This window comes from Canis lupus, chromosome 1 (assembly GCF_003254725.2).
Source record: "Canis lupus dingo isolate Sandy chromosome 1, ASM325472v2, whole genome shotgun sequence".
NCBI classification, from domain to species: domain Eukaryota; kingdom Metazoa; phylum Chordata; class Mammalia; order Carnivora; family Canidae; genus Canis; species Canis lupus.
The window spans coordinates 93,952,494-93,978,994 of record NC_064243.1 but is presented as its reverse complement, the minus strand read 5'-3'; the positions used below and the strand labels follow the sequence as shown (position 1 = coordinate 93,978,994).

The 26,501-nt window shown below is 37.7% G+C and overlaps 1 protein-coding gene across 5 annotated transcripts in view; it reads right to left on the bottom strand.

Annotated features, from left to right (window-relative positions):
- RIC1 (RIC1 homolog, RAB6A GEF complex partner 1) overlaps positions 1-26,501 on the bottom strand; it is a 145,411-nt gene that overhangs the window by 14,078 nt on the left and 104,832 nt on the right. For all 5 annotated transcript variants that reach the window (XM_025423538.3, XM_025423535.3, XM_025423536.3 and 2 more), the window contains 10 exons: positions 25,879-25,967; positions 19,000-19,144; positions 18,286-18,334; positions 16,313-16,465; positions 14,715-14,918; positions 9,495-9,533; positions 9,046-9,156; positions 8,165-8,254; positions 7,382-7,542; positions 6,266-6,404 (listed from right to left, as the gene is read on the bottom strand). In XM_025423538.3, coding sequence (XP_025279323.1) covers positions 6,266-6,404; positions 7,382-7,542; positions 8,165-8,254; positions 9,046-9,156; positions 9,495-9,533; positions 14,715-14,918; positions 16,313-16,465; positions 18,286-18,334; positions 19,000-19,144; positions 25,879-25,967 — 1,180 coding nt within the window. The remainder of the gene's footprint in view (positions 1-6,265; positions 6,405-7,381; positions 7,543-8,164; positions 8,255-9,045; positions 9,157-9,494; positions 9,534-14,714; positions 14,919-16,312; positions 16,466-18,285; positions 18,335-18,999; positions 19,145-25,878; positions 25,968-26,501) is intronic.

Genomic DNA, 26,501 nt, shown 5'->3' with positions numbered 1-26,501 from the left:
CAACATAGAACTTTGAGGTAGAAGATGAAGAATGGGAATAATACACTGTGTGGTAACTAAGAACTGGATGGCACAGGTCAGAGAAAACATGAACATGCAAACTGAGAGTCAGAACAGAGTGCCTGGGGTCTGGTGCAGAGACACTCCACAACACCCTTCCAGTGACTTTCAGAGCAGCTCACTCAGGTCACTGCAGCAAGGACTTGGGGTACAATAACCACTGGCAGGTGTGAAAATGGGGAATTTCGCTACATTTGATGCGATCTCTCATTACACAAACAAACCCACTTCTCTTTCCTTCAGTTGCATCCATGCATTCAACACTTTCCATCAGGACTACAGCATGGAGAACAGGGGAGTTCCACAGCACCTTCCAGCATTTTTTTTTTTGTTAAGATTTTAATTATTTATTAGAGACGGGGGCAGGGGCAGAGAGAGAGAGAGAGAGAGAGAGGCAGAGACACAGGCAGAGGGAGAAGCAGGCTCCATGCAGGGAGCCTGACGTGGGACTCAATCCCAGGTCTCCAGGATCATGCCCTGGGCTGAAGGCAGCGTTAAACTGCTAAGCCACCGGGGCTGCCCCCGCTTCCAACATTTTTAATGAGCTTTTCAAAAACTTAAAAGCAGGGACTGCCTATATCCCCAAAATGCTAAATTTCAAAGAATCAAACATACCTTCTCTAAGAAAATCCCTAGTAGATGATTTTTTTTTTTTAGATGATTCTTATTACAAGTTGCAGAGACAAGGCACCCAGTCTCATAAGGGAGGCCATCTTACTGTTAAACAGTTTCCATTCTTAAGGTTTTTAAAAAAACCTTTATGAAATCAAGACTTGCCTTGCTGTAGCAATCATGGATGGTCTTCCCTCAGTGCAAGACGCCATCCATTTATTTATTACATAAATTATGGTTTGTTTCCCTCTCTGATTTCATCTTATTTTTCCCTCCCTTCCCCTATGTTCCTGTTTTGTTTCTTAAATTCCACATGAGTGAAATCATATATTTGTCTTTCTCTGACTTTTTTCGATCAACATAATATTCTCTAGTTCCATCCACGTTGTTGCAAATGGTAAAATTTCGTTCTTTTTGATGGTTGAGAAATACTCAATTGTTTATGTGTATGTATGCATATATGTACATATACATACACATATATATGTATACACACACACCCCCACCTCTTCTCTATCCATTCATCAATTGATGAACATCTGAGCTCTTTCCCTATTTTACCTAGTGTGGATATTGCTGCTATGAACACTGGGGTGCACTTGCCCCTTTGAATCTGTATGTTTCTATCCTTTGGATAAATACCTAGTAATGCAATTGCTGGGTCACAGGGTAGGTCTATTTTTAACTTTTTGAGGAACCGCCATACTGTTTTCCAGAGTGGCTGCACCAGTTTGCATTCCCACCAACATCTGTTGTTTCCTGTGTTGTTAATTTTAGCCATTCTGACGGGTGGGTGGTATCTCATTGTGATATTGATCCGTATTTCCCTGATGTCGAATGATGCGCAGCATCTTTTCATGTGTCAGCCATATAGATGTCTTCTTTGGAGAAGTGTTTATTCATATCTTTTGCCCATTTCTTAACTGCATTATTTGTTTTTTGGGTATTGGGTTGAAGTTCTTTAGAGATTTTAGATACTCTTTATCCAATATGTCATTTGCAAATACCTTTTTTGTTCCATTGGCTACCTTTTAGCTTTGTTGTTTCCTTTGCTGTGTGGAAGATTTATCATCTTGATGAAGTCCCAATAGTTCATTTTTGCTTTTGTTTCCTGTGCCTTAAGGATGTGTCTAGCAAAAAGTTGCTACAGTCAAGGTCTAAGAGGTTGCTGCCTGCTTTCCCCTCTAGGATTTTGATGGATTCCTGTCTCACACTCAGGGCTTTCATTCATTTTGAATTCATTTTCATGTATGGTTTAAGAAAGTAGTCTAGTTTCATTATTCTATATGTGGCTGTACTATTTTCCCAACATCATTTGTTAAAGAGACTGTCTTTTCCACTTTTTAAAAAAATTTTTTGAAAGATTTTATTTATTTATTCATGAGAGACACACAGAGAGAGAGCAGGAATACAGGCAGAGGGAGAAGCAGGCTCCCTCTGGGGAGCCTGATGCAGAACTCGATCCCAGACCCCGGGAGCTAAAGGCAGATGGTCAACCACTAAGCCACCCAGGTGTCCCGAGACTGTCTTTTTTCCATTGGATATTCTGTCCTGTTTTCTTGAAGATTAGTTGACCACACAGTTTTGGGTTCATTTCTGGGTTCTCTATTCTGTTCCACTGATCTATGTGTCTTTGTGCCAGCACCGCATTGTCTTAATGATTACAGCTTTGTAATAGGGCTTGAGGTCCATAATTGTGATGCCTCCCACTTTGTTTTTCTTTTTCAACATTACTTTGGCTATTCGGAGTCTTTTCTGGTTCCATACAAATTTTAGGATTGTTTGTTCCAGCTCTGTGAAAAATGCTGGTGTTATTTTGATAAGAATTGCAATGAATGAGTAGATTGCTTTAGGTAGTATAGGCATTTTAACAATATTTGTTCTTCTAATCCAAGAGAATTGAATGTTTTTCCATTTGTGTCCTCTTCAGTTTCTTTCATAAGCGTTCTATAGTTTTTAGCATACATATCTTTTACCTCTTCGATTAGGTTTATTCCTAGGTATCTTAGGATTTTTGGTGCTATTGTAAACGGGATCGATTCCTTGATTTCTCTTTCTGCTACTTCACTATCGGTGTACAGAAATGCAACAGATTTCTCTACATTGATTTTTATATCCTGTGACTCTGCTGAATTCCTGTATAAATTCTAGCAATTTTTTGGTGGACTCTTGGGTTTCCTACATTGAGTGTTACTGAAGTCCTAGCCTCAGCAATTAGACAACAAAAAGAAATAAAAGGCATCCAAATCGGCAAGGAAGAAGTCAAACCACCACTCTTCACAGTCAACTTACTTCTTAATCTGCTCTTTACCACATTTGCTCTCTCCTCTTTGTGAAAGGCTTTTACTTTTTAAATCCCAGTATAGTTAACATGTAGTATTATATTAGTTTCAGGTGGTGTACAATACAGTGATTCAACACTTCCATACAACACTTGGTACTCATCTTAAGTGCATTCCTTCATCCCCATCACATATTTCCCCCACCCCCACGCCCACTCACCTTCCCACTGGTGACCATCAGTTTGTTCTCTACAGTTAGAGTCTGTTTCTTGATTTGTCTTTTTCCTTTACCCATTTGTTTGGTTTCTTAAATTCTACATATGAATGAAATCATATGGTATTTGTCTTTCTCTGGCTTATTTCACTTAGGATTATACTCTCTAGATCCATCCATGTCATTGCAAATGAAAATATTTCATTCTTTTTATTTTTAAAGATTTATTGATCTGAGTGAGCGCAAATGAACATGACGTGGGGAGGGGCAGGCAGAGAAGGGAAAGCAGACACTCACTGAGCAGGGAGCCTGACATGGGACTCGATCCCAGAACCCTGGGATCAGGACCTAAGCCAAAGACAGATGCTTAACTGTCCGAGCCACCCAGGCGCCCCATTTGTAATATTCCACATGTATATATACCACATATTTATCCATTCATCTATCAATGGATACTTGGGCTGTTTCTCTAATTTGGCTATTGTAAACAATGCTGCAATAAATATAGGGGTGTAGGTGTCCCTCTGAATTAAGTGTTTTCGTATTTTGGGGGGTAAGTACCCAGTACTGTGATTACTGATCAGTGGATAGTTCTATCTTTAACTTTTTGAAGAACCTCCATCCTGTCTTCCACAGTGGCATGCTCACCAGCAGTACAAGAGGGTTCTTTTTTCTCCATATTTTTGCCAAAATTTGCTGTTTGTGTTTTAGCCATTCAGGTGTGAGGTGGTATCTCACTGTAGTTTTGATTTGCATTTCCCTGATGATGAGTGATGTTGAGCATTTTTCACATGTCTACTTGAAAGGACCTCTTAAAATGCATTACCCAGTACTACTGATGCCACTGACTGCCTACTGTATCTGGGATATACAGGAGACCCTTTATTTTCCCTAATATGAAAACTTCAAACATGAAAGAGAAAACTTCAAAGTAGAGAGAATAGTACAATAAGCCCTCATATCCCCATCAATCAAATTCACAATTATTCAAGGTTTTGCCACATTTGCTCCATCTTTCCCTTTTTTCATTTATTTTGCTGAAGTATTTTCTTATTTTTTTTAAAGATTTATTTTTAAGAGTCACCTGCCCCACTGACTAAGCCAGCCAGGTGTCCCTACCAAAGTATTTTAAAGGAAGATACTGTGCCGTTTTACCTCTATACTATGCAACCCTAAAGTCCATGGATATTTGCTTACATAATCACAATGCCAGTACCATATCTAATAAGATCTACAGTTATTCCTTAATGTTACCTCTCAGTGCGTATCCAGTATCTCTAATTGCTTTAAAAGTGTCTTTTTATAGCCAGTTTGAATCAGGATACAAATGAACTTAAACACTGCATTTAGTTGTTATGCCTCTAAAGAATTATTTATAAGTCTCCCCTTATTTTTCTTGCAAACCCCCACATTACTGACTTGTAGCTGTCCTACAGAATGTTGTATACTCTGCTTCCTTGTGGTGTTACACTAAACCTCTACCCCTGTATTTCCTATGAATGAAACTTGACTCTAGAAGCTTGATTTAATTCAGGTTCAGTATTTTTGGTGGTAATTCCTCATGTGAACTTTAGGATGGATCATCCCAGGAAGCATGCTCCACTTGGTTCTCCCACTTGCAGTGATGCTAAGGTTGATTAACTAGGCTTAGATAAGGCCACCTGATGCCCTCATTGTGACACTCCCCACCAACCTTTCATCTGATGACTTCATCCAATCATCACTGTCTGAATCAGTTACTGCCTTAGGGGCTGCAAAAAGGGGACTCTGTTTGGGGTGACTGGGTGATGGTCACTGAGGGGGGCACTTGGCGGGATGAGCACTGCATGTTATGCTATATGTTGGCAAATTGAACTCCAATTAAAAAAAAAAGGGATCCCTGGGTGGCGCAGCGGTTTGGCGCCTGCCTTTAGCCCAGGGCGCAATCCTGGAGACCCGGGATCGAATCCCACATCGGGCCCCGGTGCATGGAGCCTGCTTCTCCCTCTGCCTGTGTCTCTGCCTCTCTCTCTCTCTCTCTCTGTGACTATCATAAATAAATAAAAATTAAAAAAAAAAAAAAGTGACTCTGTAATTCTTATCTTCCTCCTCATCTTTTAGCTACAATTCTTTTCTATAACACAACTTTCTCTTTTCATCTAGGATTCTCTGGCTACATGAAATATAGTTTGAGGGGAAATGGAATCTAGATTTTGAAGATGAATGAAGTGCCTTAATAGGAAGTAAATACTGGGAAGACAGAGTTAACAAATGTATATAGTTTTCCTTTGAAAATAGGTTGCACAATGAGACAAAATTTGGAAATCATTCATGAACAGGAGCAGCCTTGGAATAGGAAGTTACACAACTTCGTGGGTTTAACCAGAAACTACAGCATTATTTTCTCTTTCTTTATATGGTAACTAATCATGGAATTCTCTATATTTTATATTCATTCCACTTCTTTCCTTCTTTTTCACTGTCAAGTTTAGGTCACTAATACCCTTCCTTTAGATCATGATAGTGGCCTCTCAGCTACCCTCTCTACATCCTGTTTTGCCCTACTCTGGCTCATTTTCCTCTTTATAGTTAGACTAAACATTACAAAGCTTAGTTCTAGTAATACCCAGCTCAAAATGTAGACTTTAAAATTAAGTCCAGTCACTCTGAAGTTCTTTCGGTTCCCTGAGAGTGTCGTTTTTCTCTTACTGATGGGCCTCTGCACTCCTGTTCCTGTTGACCTGATATTTCCACTTATTACTTAGGTAACCACCTCCCATCCGTCAGGCCCTCAGGCTGTAACTTAAATGGTACAAAAATCTCTGACTGTTTAGACTATTCCAGGCTTTCATTCTACACTCTTACAGTGACCTTTACGACTTTCTGGTACACACATCAAAATTACAATTAACTATGCATGTAACTATTTCTTTATTGTCTAAAATCAAGTTTGTTTAGTCTGCCACCGTACCCAGTATCTTCATGCAAAGCACATTTTAGACACTTGATATTTATTTGCTGAACAAATAGTTCCTGGTATCAACTTAAAATGCTAAGATGAAGTTGAAGATGATTAACTGAGATAAAGCTCTGAAGAGCTCTGGTAACAAAACAGTACCTGCTGTGGCATTTTCAGGGTGATCCCATTCTCTGTGCTCACTGAAGTCAGAGTGACAGATACGACCAGGAAAGGGTGAGGAATGTAGCGTGACATGGACACTTCTTGAAGAACCTGAATACCAGCAGTAGTATTTGGACTGCAAAAAAAAAAAAAAAAAAAAAGAGAGAGAGAGAAGGATACCCACACATCTCAACATCAATGCTAACAAGTTTTTTGCTTTCCTTTCTTTTCCACTACTAATGGTGTTGGATTTCATGCTTTTGGAGGATCCAAAAGCCTTCTACCTATCATTTCCTCCCCCTCAAGTATTCTTCACTTCAGGTAGTAGACTGCTAAGGTTGAGATATCTAAAGAATACATATAGAAATAAGGAAGAAAGAAAGGGAATACAATGTAGAAGGAAAGGAAAAAAAAAACTCGGAAAACTAGGAAAGGAAACTAGTAAGGAAAAAAACAGAAATAGTTCAGTTGCTTGAGGAAGGAGATGGGTTCCATCAGAGGCTAGTAAAATTTCTTAATTTCTATCTTTACAGTATTCCTTAATCACTAAGCTATTTCAGCAAATACATACTTTATGGCTATCACAAGAGCAAAATAGAACTCAAGAGGTGTGGTCTAAACACTGTAAACCAACCAGATGCCAAGAAGAGTACAGGCAACAACACAGCAGTAACAAGAACTGCCACCCCTCCCACCAGACTGCAGCCCTCTCTCACCCAGTGGGAATTACTGAGTCTGCTGAGGACACACTGCCCAAGACCTTCAGCCAGTGAAACACCTTCAAAACTCCCCCAGTGTCCACATCAGCAGAGTTAGTAACCACTTATTTTCAGGATTGTGGAAAAAAAAAAAAAACCTGGTTATCCCATCCCAAACCAGATTTTTTTTTCCAAACAAACCCAGTAAGAGTAGCTAAAGACATTATTGTAGGCTATTTATTTAGGTAGCTAAAAAATAACTACATGAACATCACTAAATATAAAATGTCTTATTTTTTCACTTCTAAAACAAAGGAAACTGAACACAAAACCAGAATGACTTTTAAGAAAATAAAAACAACAGAGGAAAGATATACACAGAAGCAAAGTGACTTGTTGCATGACACGCACTTACCCATCAGATTTTCTTTCAATACTGTAGAGGCATATTGAACAGTCTGCTCTAAATACGATTACCATGTCCCGGAAGACACTAAGCAGTAATGTTTCTGCTTGAGCTTTGGTGATGTGAGCAAAGGCGTTGTCCAGATTTGATGTTCGCAAGTAGACTCTGAGCTGAAGAACACAGAAACAAAAGAAACTATAAAAACAAGATGCCTACACCACAGACTAAATACTTTAGACAAGCTGCTTTTTATCTACTGGCTTCAAGTAAGAGAAGTTTAAAGACTATTCTGAGCATTAATAATAAATGAATACTGTTTGTAATTTCACAGGGTAGGCTCATTCTACAAATAACCAAAAGACAAAGTGATTAAAATTGGGAATGTACTATTATGAGGTTCTCCTTCTAAAGGCTTGCATATCTAGACCTGAGACAAGTAGACCAGCACTTTCTAAAAACATCAACCTGCAAATCAATAAATTAATAAATCTCTAAGGACAGCCCTCCTTAACAATCTTTATTACTTACAAACTTTACAGAGAATATCTGACAGCTAAAATCCTTAGAAAAAGTTATCTCAGAAGTTCTGATTATCCCTTTAAAAACATTTTTTAAAGTAGTAACCTGCTACAAAGTGTCATTTAGATAAAAATGCCAAATTCTTAATTAAAAAATAAAATACTAAAAAAATAAAATGCTTTATTCATTTTCCAAAAATTGTATTAAACCAAACAATGTTTAGTATCTTTAAAATATAAAAATCTGTTATTTCTGAGAGAAAAAACTTCTTACCTCTTCTTGACGGTCACTTATGTTATAACATGCCAGGACAATAAAATCATCCCACCAGGCTAAACCACCTGTCACAATCATATTTTGCTCCTTAAAAGATAATTTAAAAAAAAAAAAAGGATTTACTTTTACTTATGCTGCCAGGAATTACAATAAGTAACATCCTTATAAAATATTCCTAAGCTGACAATGAGAGCTCAAAATTATTTCTGCTCTACTCTCTATTCCCTCAATTAAGTATTACTCTGGGGCCTTTATTAAAAATGACTCATATCCTATTTTGGAAAAACAAACATTTCTGTAATTAACTGGGTACCCTGTAGCACAATTAGTCCCCTATTCAACAGACTTGGGTTTAAAATCTGGCTTTATCACTTATCAGCTTCTTGACCCTGAATCCTAATTTCTCTTCTATAAAATGGTAACAACAGTGCCCTCTCTCAGGAAGATCAGTGAGGTAGGAAATGGTAAAGGCCCCTTAAAGCACACAGCAGGCACCTACTACACGTTAACATCCTTGTCTTTTCCTATTTGATTCTTGCAAAATCCAACTGTATTGTGTTTCTATGCTACCCACATCTTCACATCACACATAGACAAGCAGGAAATGATCTCAAATACAGAGGAAATTTATTCTGCTCACATCTGATGAACTCAACATGGAATAGAAGTATAAATCCTCAAGTTAAAAACCAACAAACCATCTCAATACAAAATCCTTTATCAAGTACTTCATCAGAACGGACCCTTAGATATCATCTAACATCATTTTTAGTATTTGATATTTTTTAATAACCAAATAGTGGCTTCCATTAGAGTTATTTCATATGGCAGTTCTCTTACACTCGGAGAAATCAGTTTTTAATTTCAAAAAGACTAACCTGGGTAATGTTTCCAAAAAGTTTCCATTTTTTGGTGAGTAAAGAGTAATGTGCAAAACCAAACTTGCCAACCACAGCAATATTCTGTCCAAGCTTATCAATAGCTGAAAACTAATTTAAAAAAAAGATTAAGAACTCTTCCTTGCAAACCTATATCCTTATATTAAGTATAAAGAGCTTAGCATTGTTGTCTCAGGCAAACAGACTATAATAAATGCTTGCTAAGTGAATTAAATATAAATTGCTATATTTAAAAATAGAAGTATTCATACACAAGTTACATTTCACCAAATTAAAGATGTTAATATGCTAACGATATACAACGGATCAAGTATTAAAATTTTACTATTATTGATGCACCCACCGAAAAAGGCTCAATTCCCAGAATGCCTCTTGCAGCAAACGCTATCCAATAAAAGTTAACATCAACAAAATAACAAATAACTCACCCGTATAGGCCAATTGCTCTCTAGATAGGTGTTGGAAATCTACAGAAAATAATACATCAATTTGGTAAGACTTCTGAAAAGTATTTAAACTTAAAGCACTTAAAGCTTTAACGTTACGAGATTCATTGTCCTGTACAATGTTTGAAGTGTTCCCAAATACCGGGTATTACTAGCAGAGTACTTGGAATTTACCGTTTAAATACCAGGCCATATTTCACATCTCCTGTCTTCAACATTTCATTATGAATTTCTAGACATCAGGCTTTTCCTACACTGCTTTTTCTCTACACTCGCTGTTTTTGTCTATTTTAAATACTAAACACGCAATAACTGCAGACTGACAAAAGATTTTTAGAGAACCAGCCATGAGGGCAACCAGGAATTGTGGACATGAACAGTTTGAGTTTCCTGACTGGCACCATTACAAAACTACCCTAAGAAAATTACAGGGACGCCTGGGGTGGCTCAGTGGTTGAGCATCTGCCTTCAGCCCAGGGCGTGATCCTGGAGTCCTGGGATCAAGTCCCACATCTGGCTCCCTGCATGGAGCCTGCTTCTCCCTCTATTTATGTCTCTGCCTCTCCCTCTCTCTCTCATGAATAAATAAATAAAATCTTAAAAAAAAAGAAAACTAGAGCCTCGCAAGAGTTTTGTTTTTGTTTTTTAATGGAGGTATTTTTATTACTTTTATGTCTTCTGATTAAAATAGCAAAATACTATTATATATGTAAACGATATAAAAATGGACAAAGGACTAAATGAAATTCTGTTCTATCACTGCTCCAGGGATAACCACTGGTGAGTCTTGACTCTCTCTACACATCCATACACATGTGTATATAAGCTAAGCTATTTTACTGGGGTAGTCAACCTATTCATGTGTAAGGCCTCTGAAGATATGAACTCTTTAACTGCAGTGTAAGTAGGAAAATGTACCTTCCCATGATTTCTCTCTCAGAGCTCTGGACATGGGGTCTTTGTATTACTCTAACAAGAAGTTGAAGCCTGAAAGATTCTTCCGTAAGATATCAAAGTAGATTATGTAAATCCTAGCTTTGCTGACACTGACCTCTCCACTAGCCTACAGATTAGGCAGTTTTCATGAGCACATGGGACTATGGTGTAAAACAGAACAACAGAGAGAAAAAGGGAAAGACCCTTCTGTTCCTGCAATAAAAGAACCTCAATTTATTCAGATTCATTTTCACTGTACTTCAAGTATGACTTTAAAAAAAAAAAAAAAAAGAAAGAAAGCCAAATTTAAAAGCCAGTATAACACAATTCAACCTAATAAGATTCTCTGTGTAATGTGAAAACAAAAATCAAGTAAAAATAATGTGCAGAAAACATCTGTATTAACCTTGATTAAATGTATTCACAAAAGTATCTGTTAGATTTAATTATCTAGTAAGTCAACCTGAAATCTAAATAAATTAACAGCTTTTAGTTCTGTTGTTAGAAGTTCTCAACCCCTAAACCCCCTCCAAAAAAACAGAAGTTCTCAACCCCAGTGCTAGTGTGTGGAAGCCAACCTTGCAGAATTAAAGGTTATGGTGTCATGACATATGCTTGAAAAGGGCTGAACACATATCTTAACAGACATGCTGCACTGCCCAGGCCAGGCAATAAAGTTCCCTATGGTGGCTGACGTCATTTCAAGAAGCATGGTAATCTGAGGTAACCACTAGGTGCTGAGATAAGAGTTCAAAGTAGTTTTGTGCAAGCCTGGAAGTGAATTCTGTCCTTGGATGAAGAAAATGAAAATAGTCACTTGAAGAAGGATGTCCCTAGAGTATAAGTGAGCCAGCCACCCAGAACACTAAAAAGAACTCCCACTTCCCCCAAACTCTGGTGTTTCCTAAGTATTTGTGGGTGAAGTGTGAGGTAGGATTTCACTGCCAACGTGGATTCCAACTTGAAGGGTTTCCAACCATGGGCACCAAGGTAAAATTTTATCTTATGATCTACACTCTAATGAATATCCGTACGAGAAAAGAATTTTATTCTTTTAACCTCTAAGAATGTAAGAGGTGCTACAAACTATAAATGGTTTATTTTCAAAGCTCATAGTTTAAATCTACAATGAAGCTTTACTTCTGATTCAATTGTATGTCTGAAGATGCTGTGAAATGAAAAATGAAACTTCTCCCTAGTAGATTACATTTACTGATCCTTGTGTCACCTGAACTTTGTGCCCTACCCTTAATACTAGAACAGGAAATGGCAGGAGTAAGGAAAGCACAAACTAATGAATCATGAAGAATTCATGCCAGGAATTCGTCCTCAGGGCACAAGAGTCATGCCATGCCACCACCGGGACACTAAGTGCTAAAGTATAAAATCTCTAATTCTTAACATCTTAGGATATCTCAGTCTCTCAAAAACAAAACAAAACCCTAAATCTACCATTTTCCCCCCTTAAAGTCATTTTGCTAAAACCCTGTCTCCTGCCTAGATTGCTTTTGTCTGTACGTGGTGAGACTGTAAGAACCATCTCTTAGCACATCTGATCCGTGCCAAATACCACACCTGCTCCATTTAATACACCTCCTTGGAAGGAGAGCAAATCATTTATAAATGAAATAGCCTTTAAAATCCTCTCTGCTAAAAAATAAAAACAAAATAAAATAAAATAAAATCCTCTCTGCTGATATCCCTAGCATATTTTGTGAAGCTTATTTTTTCCAAATAGCCAGGTTAACTATAAAACCAACATTTCAGGACAGTGGATGATAATGATTAATGTACCTTTCAGAAATAAATGTTTATATCATACAAAGTACTGAGTGTTAAAATAAATAGCAGTCCAAGAAGGAATATACCCTAAAACAATGAGGGCGGTGGTGTTTTAATTCACATTTGTGCTCCATCTGTGAACAAACTACTCTAAAATTTTTTTAAATCTGTAGCTAGTAAAACTAAACATAAACACATACACACACGGAAAAAGCATCATCCCTACCAGCAGCTACCAACCCTGCTGCTGACAGGTATATATGTGTATAAAATTAAAGGGAAAAAAAACATTTAACATAGAATCTTCTGATCGGGAAACTAACAAGTATAAGGTAGAAGGTCTAAACAAATGAAAAATCCAGTTGTCTAGATGAGGAACAGACAGAGAAAAATTAGTTGGAACTCATGTGATGAACTCTAAACTGAGTAAGAATACAAAATCATGTAAACAAAGTCACTTGATGGGGTTGTGGGCATTTATCCCAGACAAGAGCCTATGTTGAAGGAGGAATTAAACAGGCACCCATGTTTCTTCAGGGAATCATTACTAATGGCTAAAAAGCCCAGAAGGTAAAGCATTAGCATTATATGGACACTGTAAACCACCAAACCAAAACACTCTCATGATGATGCCTTGATGCATTTGGCTGGATTGCCAGCAAACAAAGTATAGGCAAATTGTAATGAAACGCTGCCTATTTAATAGACACATTCTATGTCTTAGCTCAAGGTCAACAGTACATTATATGATTTAACATTTAATACTTAGAGTTCTTACAACAGGTTAGATTGTTACTTTACATTATGGTAAGGATAAGTCTGACACTACGTAAGCAGGACATTGCTCTGCCATGTGACCTTGGGCAAGTCACCTAACTGCTCTGAGCCTCAGTTTCCTCATGTAACAAATCCAGTTGGACTACATGATCTCTACAGTCCTTCCAGCTCTAAAAATTCTATGAGTCTATTATAACTCAATTGTTTTGGGAATACAACTCTGACATTATTTTTCTTAGTTTTAAGGAAAGTAAAAAAGGTAAAGCTAGAGTCAAACAAGTTCATCTTCCCAGATAGTTTCAATATCTAAAGAATAAAATCACAAAGGAATACTGCTAGTACCTCCTACTTTGCATAAAGTGGTAAAATCAGCGTGATACACTACTAATATGGGATACTTCAGAGATGGCTAAGAATCACAGAATCACTGAATTTTTGAGCTGGAAGGAAATTAGATTTTTGTTATTGCCTGATGGATTTTTGAGTTCCAGACCTACCTTCTTTGATCCTCTGCTCTACTTGGCTCTCTGGCAACACAGACCTGGCTAGGCAGAACTGGCATTGATGCTAGGTCAGTGTAGAATGAATAGTTCAAAGTATGGGGAAATGAAAATAGCAGAGGAATGGCTATAGGAGAGAAGGGAGCAGTGGAAAATTTTAGTCAAGGAGGCAGCCGATGCAGATTTATTTCATAACTGTTAACTATTTATCAAATGGTATGCACACTGTTTGATTTTATGAATTTATTAATGTCAGTTAGATACATTTTCTTTGAGTGTATACCACATGTCAGTGCAGGAGACACTCCTCCTTCAACGTTTCACATACTGACCGTTCGTGTCTCATCTCCACTTAAAGTCAACTGAAAATAACATGGGAGCTGAACAAGCTAGTAAAGTAACAGCACAGAATGAAGAAGGGGGTCAAGAATTGTGGATACAGAACCTGACGAAAAGAAACAAACACAAGAATAGGTTCTGATGTACCTAAGACACTTCGGTATCAGCAGGGGAAGGAAGACACTCAGGACTTATACAATTGTGTATGAAAATTTCTTTCAAGAAACCTCAATTTACTGATTTACCCAAATTAATTTTATTTGGTATCAAAATTCAGAATTGATTTCCATGTTAAATGACAATTTATCAGAATTATTAAAAGAAATTGATAATTTAAAAGTTATACCAGAATGAGTAAGTAATTTGGAATAAGATTTATGTAATAATAAAATTATTAACAATAAGGTTCTAGAGTGTGTCTGCAAGCCTGCAATTTGAGTTTAAAATAGGCAGTTAACCTCAAAATGTACCCACTGGGACGACAAGGTCAGCTGCACAGGGTCCTCATCGGCACTGTCACTTTCCATCAATCACTACACTTTTGCCTATGCAAATCCACAGAGCTAAATTTATACCCAAAAGGTTGGGGGCTGGGGAGGGCTGGAATAGTATAAAGTTGTGCTCATTCCAGAGAGTAAAGCATAAACTTGCAGGTTTTGGACTAGTGGGCTTAAAGCAAGTAGGCACACGTGCTACATCAGTGGCAAGAAAGGAAGAAGACAAGACAGAAAAGCGAAGAGAGGTGACAGTCAAAAAGGTTAAAAAGTTTCTCTGTTTTCTAAAGCAACAGAAGAAATATTTAAAACTCTGCTCCAGGTGCTATTTTACCAAGGACTAAGTCAACAATCAATAGTCACTGAAGACTTACCTGTACCACATGCCAATGCCGATGTCCAAGCAAAGTGCTTAAACCCTGAGACTCTAAACCGCTGTCTGCGAAGGGGCTCTTGCCCCCACCAGCCTTATGCTCAGAGTGTGCTGATGAACTCCTGGCACTCTGGGTTTGCGAGGCCTCTCCACAGTTCAAGTACAATCGATCCTCCCCCTGAAGCAGCACTTGCTCCTGGTTACTCTAGATGAAGGAGAAAGGAAGCACAGGGCAAAGAAGGAAAGCAAATAAAAACAACTCGGTATCAGGTAACAGAAAATAAGTAATACCTTGATTTAGTTTTATTACAGGAAATGCACCATGCATCTCAACGTTGATTTTACTCACTACTTATCATCTACAGTTTACAAACGAGTTTCATTTAAAATACCTCATGAGTGGTGGCAAGAAGGAGGGGAGGATTACCAGTGGGGATAACAGATGCTGAAGGATCTTTTAAACCCTGAGGAGGAGGAGAAGGAAGAGAAGGAAGAGGAGCAGCCCAAGTCTGTGGTCCGGGTTCAGAACAATTCAACACTCACTTGGGTAAATGCTTGGCTACTGCCAACGACTGTGCCAGGCTCTGAGGATATTTAGACAAATAAAACAATTTCTACTTTTAGTGCTTATGCCCTGGTTTTCAGTTAGAAGACCAGTTCTCTCACATATAGGTATATTATTCACTGAGTATTCCATCAGACAGAAAGCACCTCAGCCTCTCACCTTTCCATGTTAGTTCAAATGCTGTGAAATGCCATAAAAATCTGCCTTTAAATTATGATTTGGGATAGAGAAGGGGAAGAAGAATTACCCTCTTCTTATCTTTCGGGGGATTCTTATCCTTCAGCTACCGTCATGAAATCTTGATCCAGGGTACTGTCAAATTCCTTCTCAGTTTATTGTAATTACAAGTTTTAATTAGAAACTGGTTGTACCAAATACTTAAAAACCCACTGGTGGCAGATGTGAAGGCATACACTTCTAATACGTAACCCATACTATTTTTATATGTTAATAATATGTAAGATTATTAATATGTTGTTTCAATTTCATAAAACATGAGGAGTTTATACTATAATTTGGGGCAGTGTTTCCCAAGGCATATTTTCTTCAAAGTGTTCCTTAAAAATTCATAGTTAAGTAAGCGTGGGAACATTGTTTTTCATATACCAACTCCTGGATTTTCACAACGCACATGAGCATATGACAGACACTGCAGTACTGCAATAAAGAAATTTCTACGGCCCTAACTTCCTTATTTCACTAACAGGACAACAGAACTTGTCCTTATCCTGTGCAACTACTACTGATTCTGCTAAGTATTGCCTTGTGGAGCACATTTTAGGAAATTCTATTCAAATAAAGACTAAATTAAGTTATTCAAGTAGATCTGTAAACACTGCTTTCCCTTTAATGGCTTGTGATCCTATTTTAAAAAAAAAAAAAGCTGCTCAGAAGTAAAATTTTGGTTTAAATTATTAAAAAGAAAAACAATCACAAAAAATATACAAAAGAAGATATTCCACCAATTTGAGAAGAATCTGATAGTCTACTACGAAAGCCACTAAAAATAAACAGCTGTAATTTAAAACACTTACCATACAAGGGTTTACAGTGAGTACACTCTTGATAAACTGAAACAGCAGAATGCCGGGCTGTTTAACTACACTCTTGGAGTCATACTCAATTCCAGGGTTGTGAGCACCAAATCCGCTGACTACCCAGAGGTGATAGCCTTCTGCTCCCCAGCTCTTGGAGAGAAGGGGAAGAAAAATCAGGGCAATCAGGTTTGTTAACCTTTCCTTGCTTCAAATATTCAAATCCTGAAACAACCAACAGCAGCATCACCAATGATTTCAAAAGGCTAGACCAATTCTGAGAAGCTGTACAGACAAGAATCCTAGCCACACCTGCTCACCTTAGCCCTCCTCCAGTGGAAACCACCATTACCACTCTCCACCTGGAAGAGTGGACTCACTACATACCAATGTTAACCCCAAATCCTAAGAAACACTGTTCTCTGTAACTTCTCTGTTAATTTAATTGAACTGCCTCTCAAATACAAAGAAATTCCTTGCAGAGGAAGACCCATGTGACCTGGCTGAAACATGACAAAGCAGCACCCAGAACAGATGCAGTCTGAGCAAAGAACACTCGAATGCAAACTATGAGACTAAGGTTTTCGTTCCAGCCTAGCTGCCGTTCTGCAGTAGAATCTTGGCTAAGTTATTTGGTTTTCTCCGGGTATAAGTTTCTTCCACTATAAAATGAGAAGGCTCAAATAAGCTCTCCAGGACCAATTTTAATATTGTATAACTACATTCCATGATAGTTTAGTTTTCTTGTGTTTGTTTCTACGATTAGTGATTCCTAATCTACAAAGTCAAGAAAATAGGAGAGGGAAAATAAATTGTTGCTAAATTTCTAAAGCTTCATAGAAGTTTTGCTCTCCTATCATAAAAGTTGAACAGTGAACTAAAATGCTTAGATTCTTAGTTTGTTATTAATATATCAACTTAGGCTAAAAACACTGGTTGTTGCATGCCACTCAAAAGCACTGATGGGCAGTTATATAAATCATCTGTTCAAAAACTTATTTTAAAATATGAAGGTGGAAAGAGACAGCAAATCCTTGGTAGTGAAAGATTGGGAACCATTCCTCAAGGCAACCACAGTGGTTTTCAATCTTCAAGAAACTCAAGATCAGAAAATGTCTTCCTCTATGAGGCAAGGGAGAAAGGCAGTGAACAAGTCTCACAGCCACTAATTTCATAGATGATACACAGAAGGGCTACAGTAAGAAAATGTCTTTATGTAAACACAGGGGTTACACCTCACTGCTTTCTACAGAAACTCTTAAAAATATGTAATCAATAAAAATATTGTTACTACAGTGATTTTAATTCTCTTGACAGATATCTATGGCAAGTTTTAAAAATATGCTCAAATAATGTCCAAATCCTCCAGGAAAAACACCCAAAGAGCATTTCACTTTATGTTAAAAGAAATGAGGCCATGAGAAATGGGTGCTAGTGAGTCACATAAGGAATTGAGGTATGCTTTGGAAGAACAAAGGCCTGATTTGAATAGTTCCTATGTTCCCAAAGATGGCAGGGACTTGCTATATACATAGAAGCAAAGTCAAAAACAAGTACTGGAAACTGGGCAGCTTGATTTTAAAAAATACTTTCATCAAAGCAAGAACTGTGTAAGAAGAGTCTGCTGAGATTAAAATAGTTTTGTAATTTTACCAGAGCCAAGAAGAGGAAAAAAAGGAAGAAGAAATATCCAAGTTCGTCACACTATAGAAATATACATGTTATAAATATATTTATGTAACTATAAATGACATATCACATATGTACGTACACACACACACACACACACACACACACACACACACTTTTTTTTTTTTTTCCAGTAGGGTCCACGCCCAGCGTGGAGCCCAGTGCTGGGCTTGAACATAGGACCCTGAGATCAAGACCCAAGCTGAGATCAAGAACTGGACCCGTAACTGACTGAGCCACCCAGGCACCCCACAATATACCAGTATTTTATAGAAAGTACTTACCATAGAGTTGATCTTAAGGGGATCCTTTTTGGTACCATCAGACCTATAACTGAAACAGAACAGAAACTTGGTTAAAAACAGTCTTCTATTATGCAGGATATTTGGCTTCAGTTTTTTAAAAACTCAAATTGATTTTGAAATACATAATAATGCATGTAATATGAGAATGTTGGTTGATGTACCTAGGCACATCACCTAGACACAGTCTTTCAGGTGCTGAGTAACTTCTTGACAGGGTCATACAGTTTGGGAAGAGGTATTCATTTTGTCATGACTAAGGTTCAAAGTAGCAAATGGAGTGGGCAGAGATATAAACCCACTGAGTTAACCTACATCAACCCAATAAGATAATGCCATTTTCCACTTCCTATTAGCTACTTACGTACATGACTTCTGCTTTATTAGATCATAAGCAACCTGAAGGCAAAACCCCATGTGATTTAGCCTTGAATCTAATGTGCTCTCATATATACAAGAGGGGTTCAACAAATAAATGCACTGTTACCAAATAAACAATGCGTTTTAAAAGGATGCATGTTTAGAGAATCAGTATATCCTGAACAAATTAGTTCTGAACCTTACAAATTGTTTTGAGGTTAAACATCAAGTAAAGCAGAAGGCTAGCTTTTGTATGACACAAAATTTCTGTGTATGTGTATTTTCTTAGAGATAATGGGAGTTATTTTTGTCTCCAAGTTGTCTTTATTCACTCACGCAAAATCTCCTCCAAGCGTACAAATCAGCTGGGCTCCAAACACACTCCATAAAGAAAGGCCTCCATTTTCCCAGGTCACTATTACAACACTATTGTCAGGAGACCACTTGACCAATTTAACAGCTCCTGTTTTATTCCAAATATCTGTTAAGAAATTGTGAGAAGAGTTAAAAATAAATGATTCCTTCAGAAACGGTATTTTTTAGTCTGTATTTTTTCAAGTTGAAATAAAATAGAAACACCTGTCTGCTTCAAATAATGAGATGAATCCTACTCATTTCAGGTCATGTACAATGAGTAAGGCCACTACCCTTGACTGAAGCAGAACAAACTCAGCTGCCAAGAAATTTTTAAAAAGTGAGAGCCATTTTGGGCCACTATCAGCCCGAATAACTACAACTGTGCAGTTTTAGAAGTCTTTGGCTCTGGGCAATTCAGTTTCTATAAAATAGGGATAATGAGTTGAATGATTCAACACTGAATGTCAAAGTAGTCTGCAAAGTATAAGGTGTTTTAGAATATAAAATACTATTGTACCACTATCTTCATGCTCCATTGGCAATATTAAAGGGATCCAAGTTAAAGTAAATTGAAGTTTAATCTTCTATTAAGATTATGTAGGTCAACTCCAGCTTGAGTACTCCAGGTGTTCATATCTTCTATTAACTAATAAATATTCTTTCAATACCATAGATAATTTCACCATGTAGTAAAACACAAGTTTCCCAACTAGAGTTAAGTGAAATATGCTAGTGTTTCCTGTCAATAATTCAAAACCAGGTATAGTATCATCTTCTTTAAAATTCTTTTAATTTGTAGTATTAATACATTTTGCCATAAAATACAGAATATCTGCTACAAAGAGAAGGTATATAGATTTTAGTCTACAGAAGACAGGCTTGGTTAACAGAGAGAACTCCTTTCTGCCTAGTTCGAATCCTCACATTAGTAATCCCCACCATTATGAATAACCATGTTATTCGTGCAGATGAAAAATAAATGGGAATATAACCGTGGGAAAATTTTAAAACAAACTAAGAAGAAACACACAAAACCAAACCGAAGTTTACAAACTGAAAGCAACTGCAGGTACAAGAGAAAAAGTATTCACTATCATAAAAGGATGTTAACTGAAAAGGAGAGGTTATAAACAGTGTACTTATTACTCCATATTACATATACACACACACACACACACACGCACATAATATGCATATTTACTTTCCAAACATTATACATTTATTAAAATCTAGTTGCAGAGATCTGTAATAAAATACTGATGGTGGTAAACCTAATCTTCATGTGGCAAGATTACTGTAAATTTACCTAGGTGATAACAGCCTACCATAAACATAGATTATGATAATCTGCATATTGAGAAAAATATTAACAAGTAACCCAAAGATATTTTGTTATAGAGCTGAACTTCCAAGAAAGAAAAAGCTCCAGAAGACAAAAGAATAAAGAGACTGGTTAATATCTGGGTTGAGGGTAAAGGGCTGGAAGCAGGGAGAGGAGACAGGTTGGAAATACAGGGATAGAAAGATGGGATGAGACTCAGCAATGAGGGAGATGGGGTTTTACATCCTTCCCAAAGACAAAGAAGGGGTCTGAAACCAGTGGAAGTCTGGGAGTCAGACAGGAAGCTATGGATCATGTAAGGACTCACAAGGCACCGTGGGCCAGTGAAACTCAGCCAGTGCAGCCTGAGGGATACGAGGAAGCTCACCTCTGCTCCAGGTGTACGAGGACAATACAAGCCTCCCCAGGGGTGAGCAGGTTTATAACCTAAAGTGATGTAATTGAAGCTGGCAAAATTCTCTCACAACAAAGACCACAAGAGTGAGAGTCAGTAAGTAACCAAAGCAAGAAATGGCATTCCAAGAGCCTGAGAAAGGACAGAACAATCTGAAGAACTCCACACAGTGCTGTCCAACAGAAGCAGTAAGGACCACTTCTTGTACTGACGGAAACGTTCCCATCTTCTGGGTCTAACAGGCAGCCCCGAGCTACACATGGCTACTCAACATTTAAATGTGACCATGCAACTAAAGAAATACAGTGTTAATTTTTTTTATTTCAATTAGTTTAATCAAAATAGCCACATGTGGCTGATAGCTACTAGGCAGGATAACGTAAGTATGGATAAAAAAATAGACATTTAAAAGGGCCAGAGATCACAATAAAAATACATATCACTCTGTTCTTGCAGGCCACCAATCTGACTTTAGAGAAAAATATATGCAAGCCTTTAAAGGCCATGATCCAATAAGAATGATAAAGACTTAAGAAGCTAATTTCTCTATCTGACAGTACAGCAATTCAACATCTTAAATCACTCACTACACTGAAACGACTAAAATGTTGAATCCTAGGGCACCAGGGTGGCTCAGTTGGTTAAGCACTCAACTCTTGACTTTGGCTCAGGTCATGATCTAAGGGTCGTTGGACTGAGCCCCGCGTCTGGTTCCGTGCTGGCCATGGAGCCTGCTTGGAATTCTCTCTCTGTACCTCTGCCCTTCCCCCTGTTTGCATGCACGTGTGCACACTCTTTCTCTCTCTAAAAATAAAATGCTGAATAAACACCTTAAAACAACTAAAAATGCTGGGAGGTAAGTGAGTGTACAAAGTGCTTCTGCCCTGAATTTTTCTGCCAAACCCTAGAGACCCTGACTTCTACTTCTGATGACGCCAGGAGGGACAGGAGATTAAGCTCAGAACTTTGCCATGGCACGGTATCTAAGAGAAGACATCCAGGTAATGGTGAAGCTACAGATGGCTACATTCATGGTACAAGAATAAGAATTAAACGCTACCATGTGGAAGGTAAAGAAATAGCAAAGGATACTTTCATGTTTTGTCCATGAATGGAAAACAAAGAATCTCCCTTAAGAACCTGTAACCACAAGTTAGTCCTCACTGATCTTTAATTTGAGCAATTTGTATGATTCAAAGAAAATTGCAAACTGAATATACTGCAAAGGGTTCCAGACTGATGTAGTACTCCCACATAACTTGCCATAAACACACAAATCCTCTCTGGAAGGAGTCAAATTCAATTTAGATCACAAAGCATTCAAACAAATAAGTCTGAAGGAAATTAATCAGTTCTCAGTCAAAAATCCTAATATAGGGGCAGCCCCGGTGGCTCAGCAGTTTAGCGCCACCTTCAGCCCAGAGTGTGATCCTGGAGACCCCAGACTGAGTCCCATGTCCGGCTCCGTGCATGGAGCCTGCTTCTCCCTCTGCCTGTGTCTCTGCCTCTCTGTGTGTTTCTCATGAATAAATAAATAAAATCTTTTAAAAAATCTTAATATATATAAACAAGTTAATGAGAACCCAGAGAACTAAGACAGCAATAACAGTCTCAGAAAGGTTTCAGATACTGAGATTAACAAAGAATATAAATACCATTTTCTTAAAGATTTATTCATGAGACACAGAGAGAGAGGCAGAGACACAGGCAGAGGGAGAAGCATGCTCCCCACAGGGAGTCCGATGCAGGACTCAATCCTGGGACTCTGAGATCACAACCTGAGCCAAAGGCAGACACACTCAACCACTGAGCCACCCAAGCGTCCCCAAAAAAACATTTTTTACTACCTAAAGAAATAAAAGAATATTGAAACTAGGAGCAGGATGCATACAGATTAGAAGAGAGCTAAGTAAACCCTCTGGAAATAAAAAATACAGTAATTAAAATGGACAGATTAAGTAGATTATTAAACATAAATGAAGAATTAGTTTATACCAGAAGATAGAGAAAAACTTTCTAGATTATAGTCCAGAGAAATTTTAAAAATGAAAAATGTTAAAAGGCAGGTTATGAAACATATAAAAAAGTGCTATGTAAGTCTGATTAGATTTCCAGAAAAAGAGGGATGCCTGGGTGGCTCAATGGTTGAGCATCTGCATTTGGCTCAGGTCATGATCCCAGAGGTCCTGAGATCAAGTCCCACATCAGGTTACCTGTGGTGAGCAAAGACTTGCTTCTCCCTCTGTGTTTCTCATGAATAAATAAATAAATAAAATCTTTTAAAAAAATGATTCCAGAAAAAGATTAAACAAGAGGCAATATTTGAGAGGTAACAGTTGAGTCCTTTGCACAACAGTTGGACAATATGAATCCTCAGATGCAGCACACCTGAATCTCAATCAAGATTTAATAAAAAATCAAAATTCTTCACCTTTCAAATTACAGTGAAATCATCCCAAAGACAAAGAAAAAAATCTTAGAAGTAGCTAAAGAGAAAAAACCCCATTCTCTTGAAAAGGAAATACAACTCAACCAGAGATTCCCAAGAGTACCAGTGAAACTGAACAGTACTTGAACAACTTCAAAATACAAAGTAACTGCTCATCCAAAACTGTATAAAAAGCTAAATCAGAAATAAATTATAAGGGCCAAATAAATACATTTTCAGACCCCACCTTCCAAGAATGGAGTTTATCATAAAAAACTTCACTAAAGAAAATTCCGAAGGAGGTATGACAGACAGAAAATGGTCTCAAGTGGAAGGTGGAAGGTGCTAAAAGATATGATATGGGCAAAAACACTGGAATACACATGTGGGTAACACGAAGTTAGTTACATATTGAAGGTTTCCTGAGATTCTGACATGAGATACCTTAGCTTCCTCCTTGAGGCTAATGAGATTTTTATTTATTGGATTACATTTAGACAAGTGCCTCATTTTTTTTCTGACCCAAACATCAGAGAAGTTTGTTTATTATACAGCAATTATTCTTGCTATGGGGATATATCTAAACTTGGGAGAGGCAGAGTGAACACAGTTTGAAAAAGGCTCCCAATTACTAACATACACATAGAACACGGTATAGTATCAAATTTATGAGACCTGTAGTAATGAGATTACACTGCCTGTTCAATACAATCCTGCAAAGGTCACTGGCTTAAAAACATGTTGATTCATTTATCACATTTGTTAATAACTAGGTGCCTCTCACTAAACTGAACTAGCCTGGTGTAAAGAGATACATCCTACACTCCTACCCTGAAGCTACCAGGAAAAAGCCACCCGTAAGCTAGTTAAGTTCAATAAAGCATTATCAGTGATAAGAAAGATGTTATATGCAGAATATAATGAGGCGCAGGAGGGAATGGTATTCTATTTCATAAAAAGAGATTTCATTTAAGCTGCATCTTGAAAGACCAATAGATACAGACCCTCCATATAGACATATGGGACATTTCAGGTAAAGAAAACAATAGGAGACAATGGCTGACTCTCAGGGATCTGCAGGTGGTTTGGTAAAGGGCAAGCCTGCAGTTCCTGTCTATGTGCAGCGTATCCCAGGGCACTGCAGAGAACTCACAGGGGGTTCCATGAGATCTTCAAGAGAAATACAACAGATATATAGTTATCTGTTGGACACAATGTAAACTGTTAGCTCTAGGTAGTTCACAGTTGCAGCATTATTAGGCTGTGCTACATTTATTTTGATGATGTTACATCTTTGCAAAGACCACTCTTTAGGAGTTGTTGCAGAAAAACTGTCATGTGAACATCAATGTGGAACAGGAAATGTGGGTGACTGTACCCAATCCAACTCCAAGGCTTGAAAAGTTTTAGTGTCCAATAGGCACAGACATCCTAGTAGTAAAAAATACTCTTTAAGAATAAAATTAAAGGGATCCCTGGGTGGCGCAGCGGTTTAGCGCCTGCCTTAGACCCAGGATCGAATCCCACGTCGGGCTCCCGGTGCATGGAGCCTGCTTCTCCCTCTGCCTATGTCTCTGCCTCTCTCTCTTTCTCTGTGTGACTATAATTCATTCATAAATAAATAAATAAAATTAAAATATTATTTTTCTTTCCATTTATGGGCATTACTTTTTGAAAATGCTACTAGGATTTAGACCTAACTATTTAATAAACGGAACTTTTGGTATTTCTTTTAACATAGGGTATTATGGTAAAATTATGGAGACATTACGGGCTGAGCGGACCAAGAAATAATGCCAGCAAAAGATCTTACGTGCCCCATATGTAGAAGACACAGTTGATTGGTTGATACATCTACTTCCATCCTTGTTCTCCCTTGCTCACTTCTACCATAAAGGTTTGGAAAATCCAAAGGTAGTGAATGGGACAGAATTATGGCCAATCAGATGTAAGCAGAAGACAGCTGGACCAGGTAGGCGGTGGGAATGCTTCTGAGAAACCTTTTGCTTTCCTGATTAAAAAACCAAATATGCTGTTTCTTCTTCCACATATGCCTTTCTTCTTGACTCACATGCAGAAGTAATATTTGCAACTCAGAGACTACCTGAGACCTTGAAGCAAAGGCCAAATGAAGGCCAGCAGTAACTCACCTTTGGATTTCTTGCTAGTAAAGAAAACAAGTCCTATTTAAGCCACTATAACATGGGTTTTCTGTTGGTTTCAGTCAAAAGCATTTCTTATAACAAGGACTTTAGACTTAATCCTATAGGGTCCACTCAAGATTCACTAAGGGGTTCAGAAAGACACTGTTTTTTTTACTGCTCTGTATTCCCCATTTAGAATAGAGTCTGTCCTATAGCAGGTATTTGATAAGTATTTGCTGAATGGATAAGCTGAATTGGAAGGCAAAATAGCAAAGGCAATGAAGTCAGCTAAGAAACTAGAGCAAAGTCCAAAGACTATAAAGGCTAAAACTATGCAAAGACACAGAGGACTAAACCAAACAATAACAATAAAAGGAGCATCCTCAGGAGCCCCTCTAGGTACACAGAAATCCCTGGGCCACACAAAGTACCACTATATGTTTTAACAGTATTTGACTTATAGCATGCATCATTGAAAATCCACAGTTGCTACACATATCATTACCTGTACATTAAAAAATTACAAATAAGAAGGAAAAAAATAACTCACCAGGATATTGTTTTGCTGTTAGCTCTAGTTTATGAGACAGCAGCATAGCTCCAGTGGTGTTATCTATTGTATAAACCTGTACAGTACCACTGTGAAAAACAAACAAGCTTTTAATGAAAAGAGACAAATACAAATACAAAAAGCATCATTATGGAATGGTTATGTTCTGCTGGTAAAAGCGTAACGTAAACCCAAACCATTTTGTAAGTAATTTGCAGTCTCATAAATCTGAACAAATGCATATTTGTAATCCAGTAAAATTTTCCACTAAATATATCCCATAGATATCCTTGTCTTTGTATCAAGACGCATGCACAATGTTCAGTATAATATTGTGCATAAATTCAAAAAATTGAAGCAACACGAATGTCCAGCAAGAGAAAGTAAGCATAAACTGTGGTATAATCACATAGTAGTCTAGCATATAGCACTAACTTGACTTTAGTCACATGCACTAAAATAGACAGCCAATATGCATATATGTAGTATAATTCTGTTTCTATTCAGTCAAAACATAGTAGATACATTTGTAGTAAAAACGCAACAAAGAGCTAATGGGGACATCATCTCTGGTGGAGAATGGGGGATATTTAAGAAGAAGTGGAAGCAGGGAGAGGCATCTG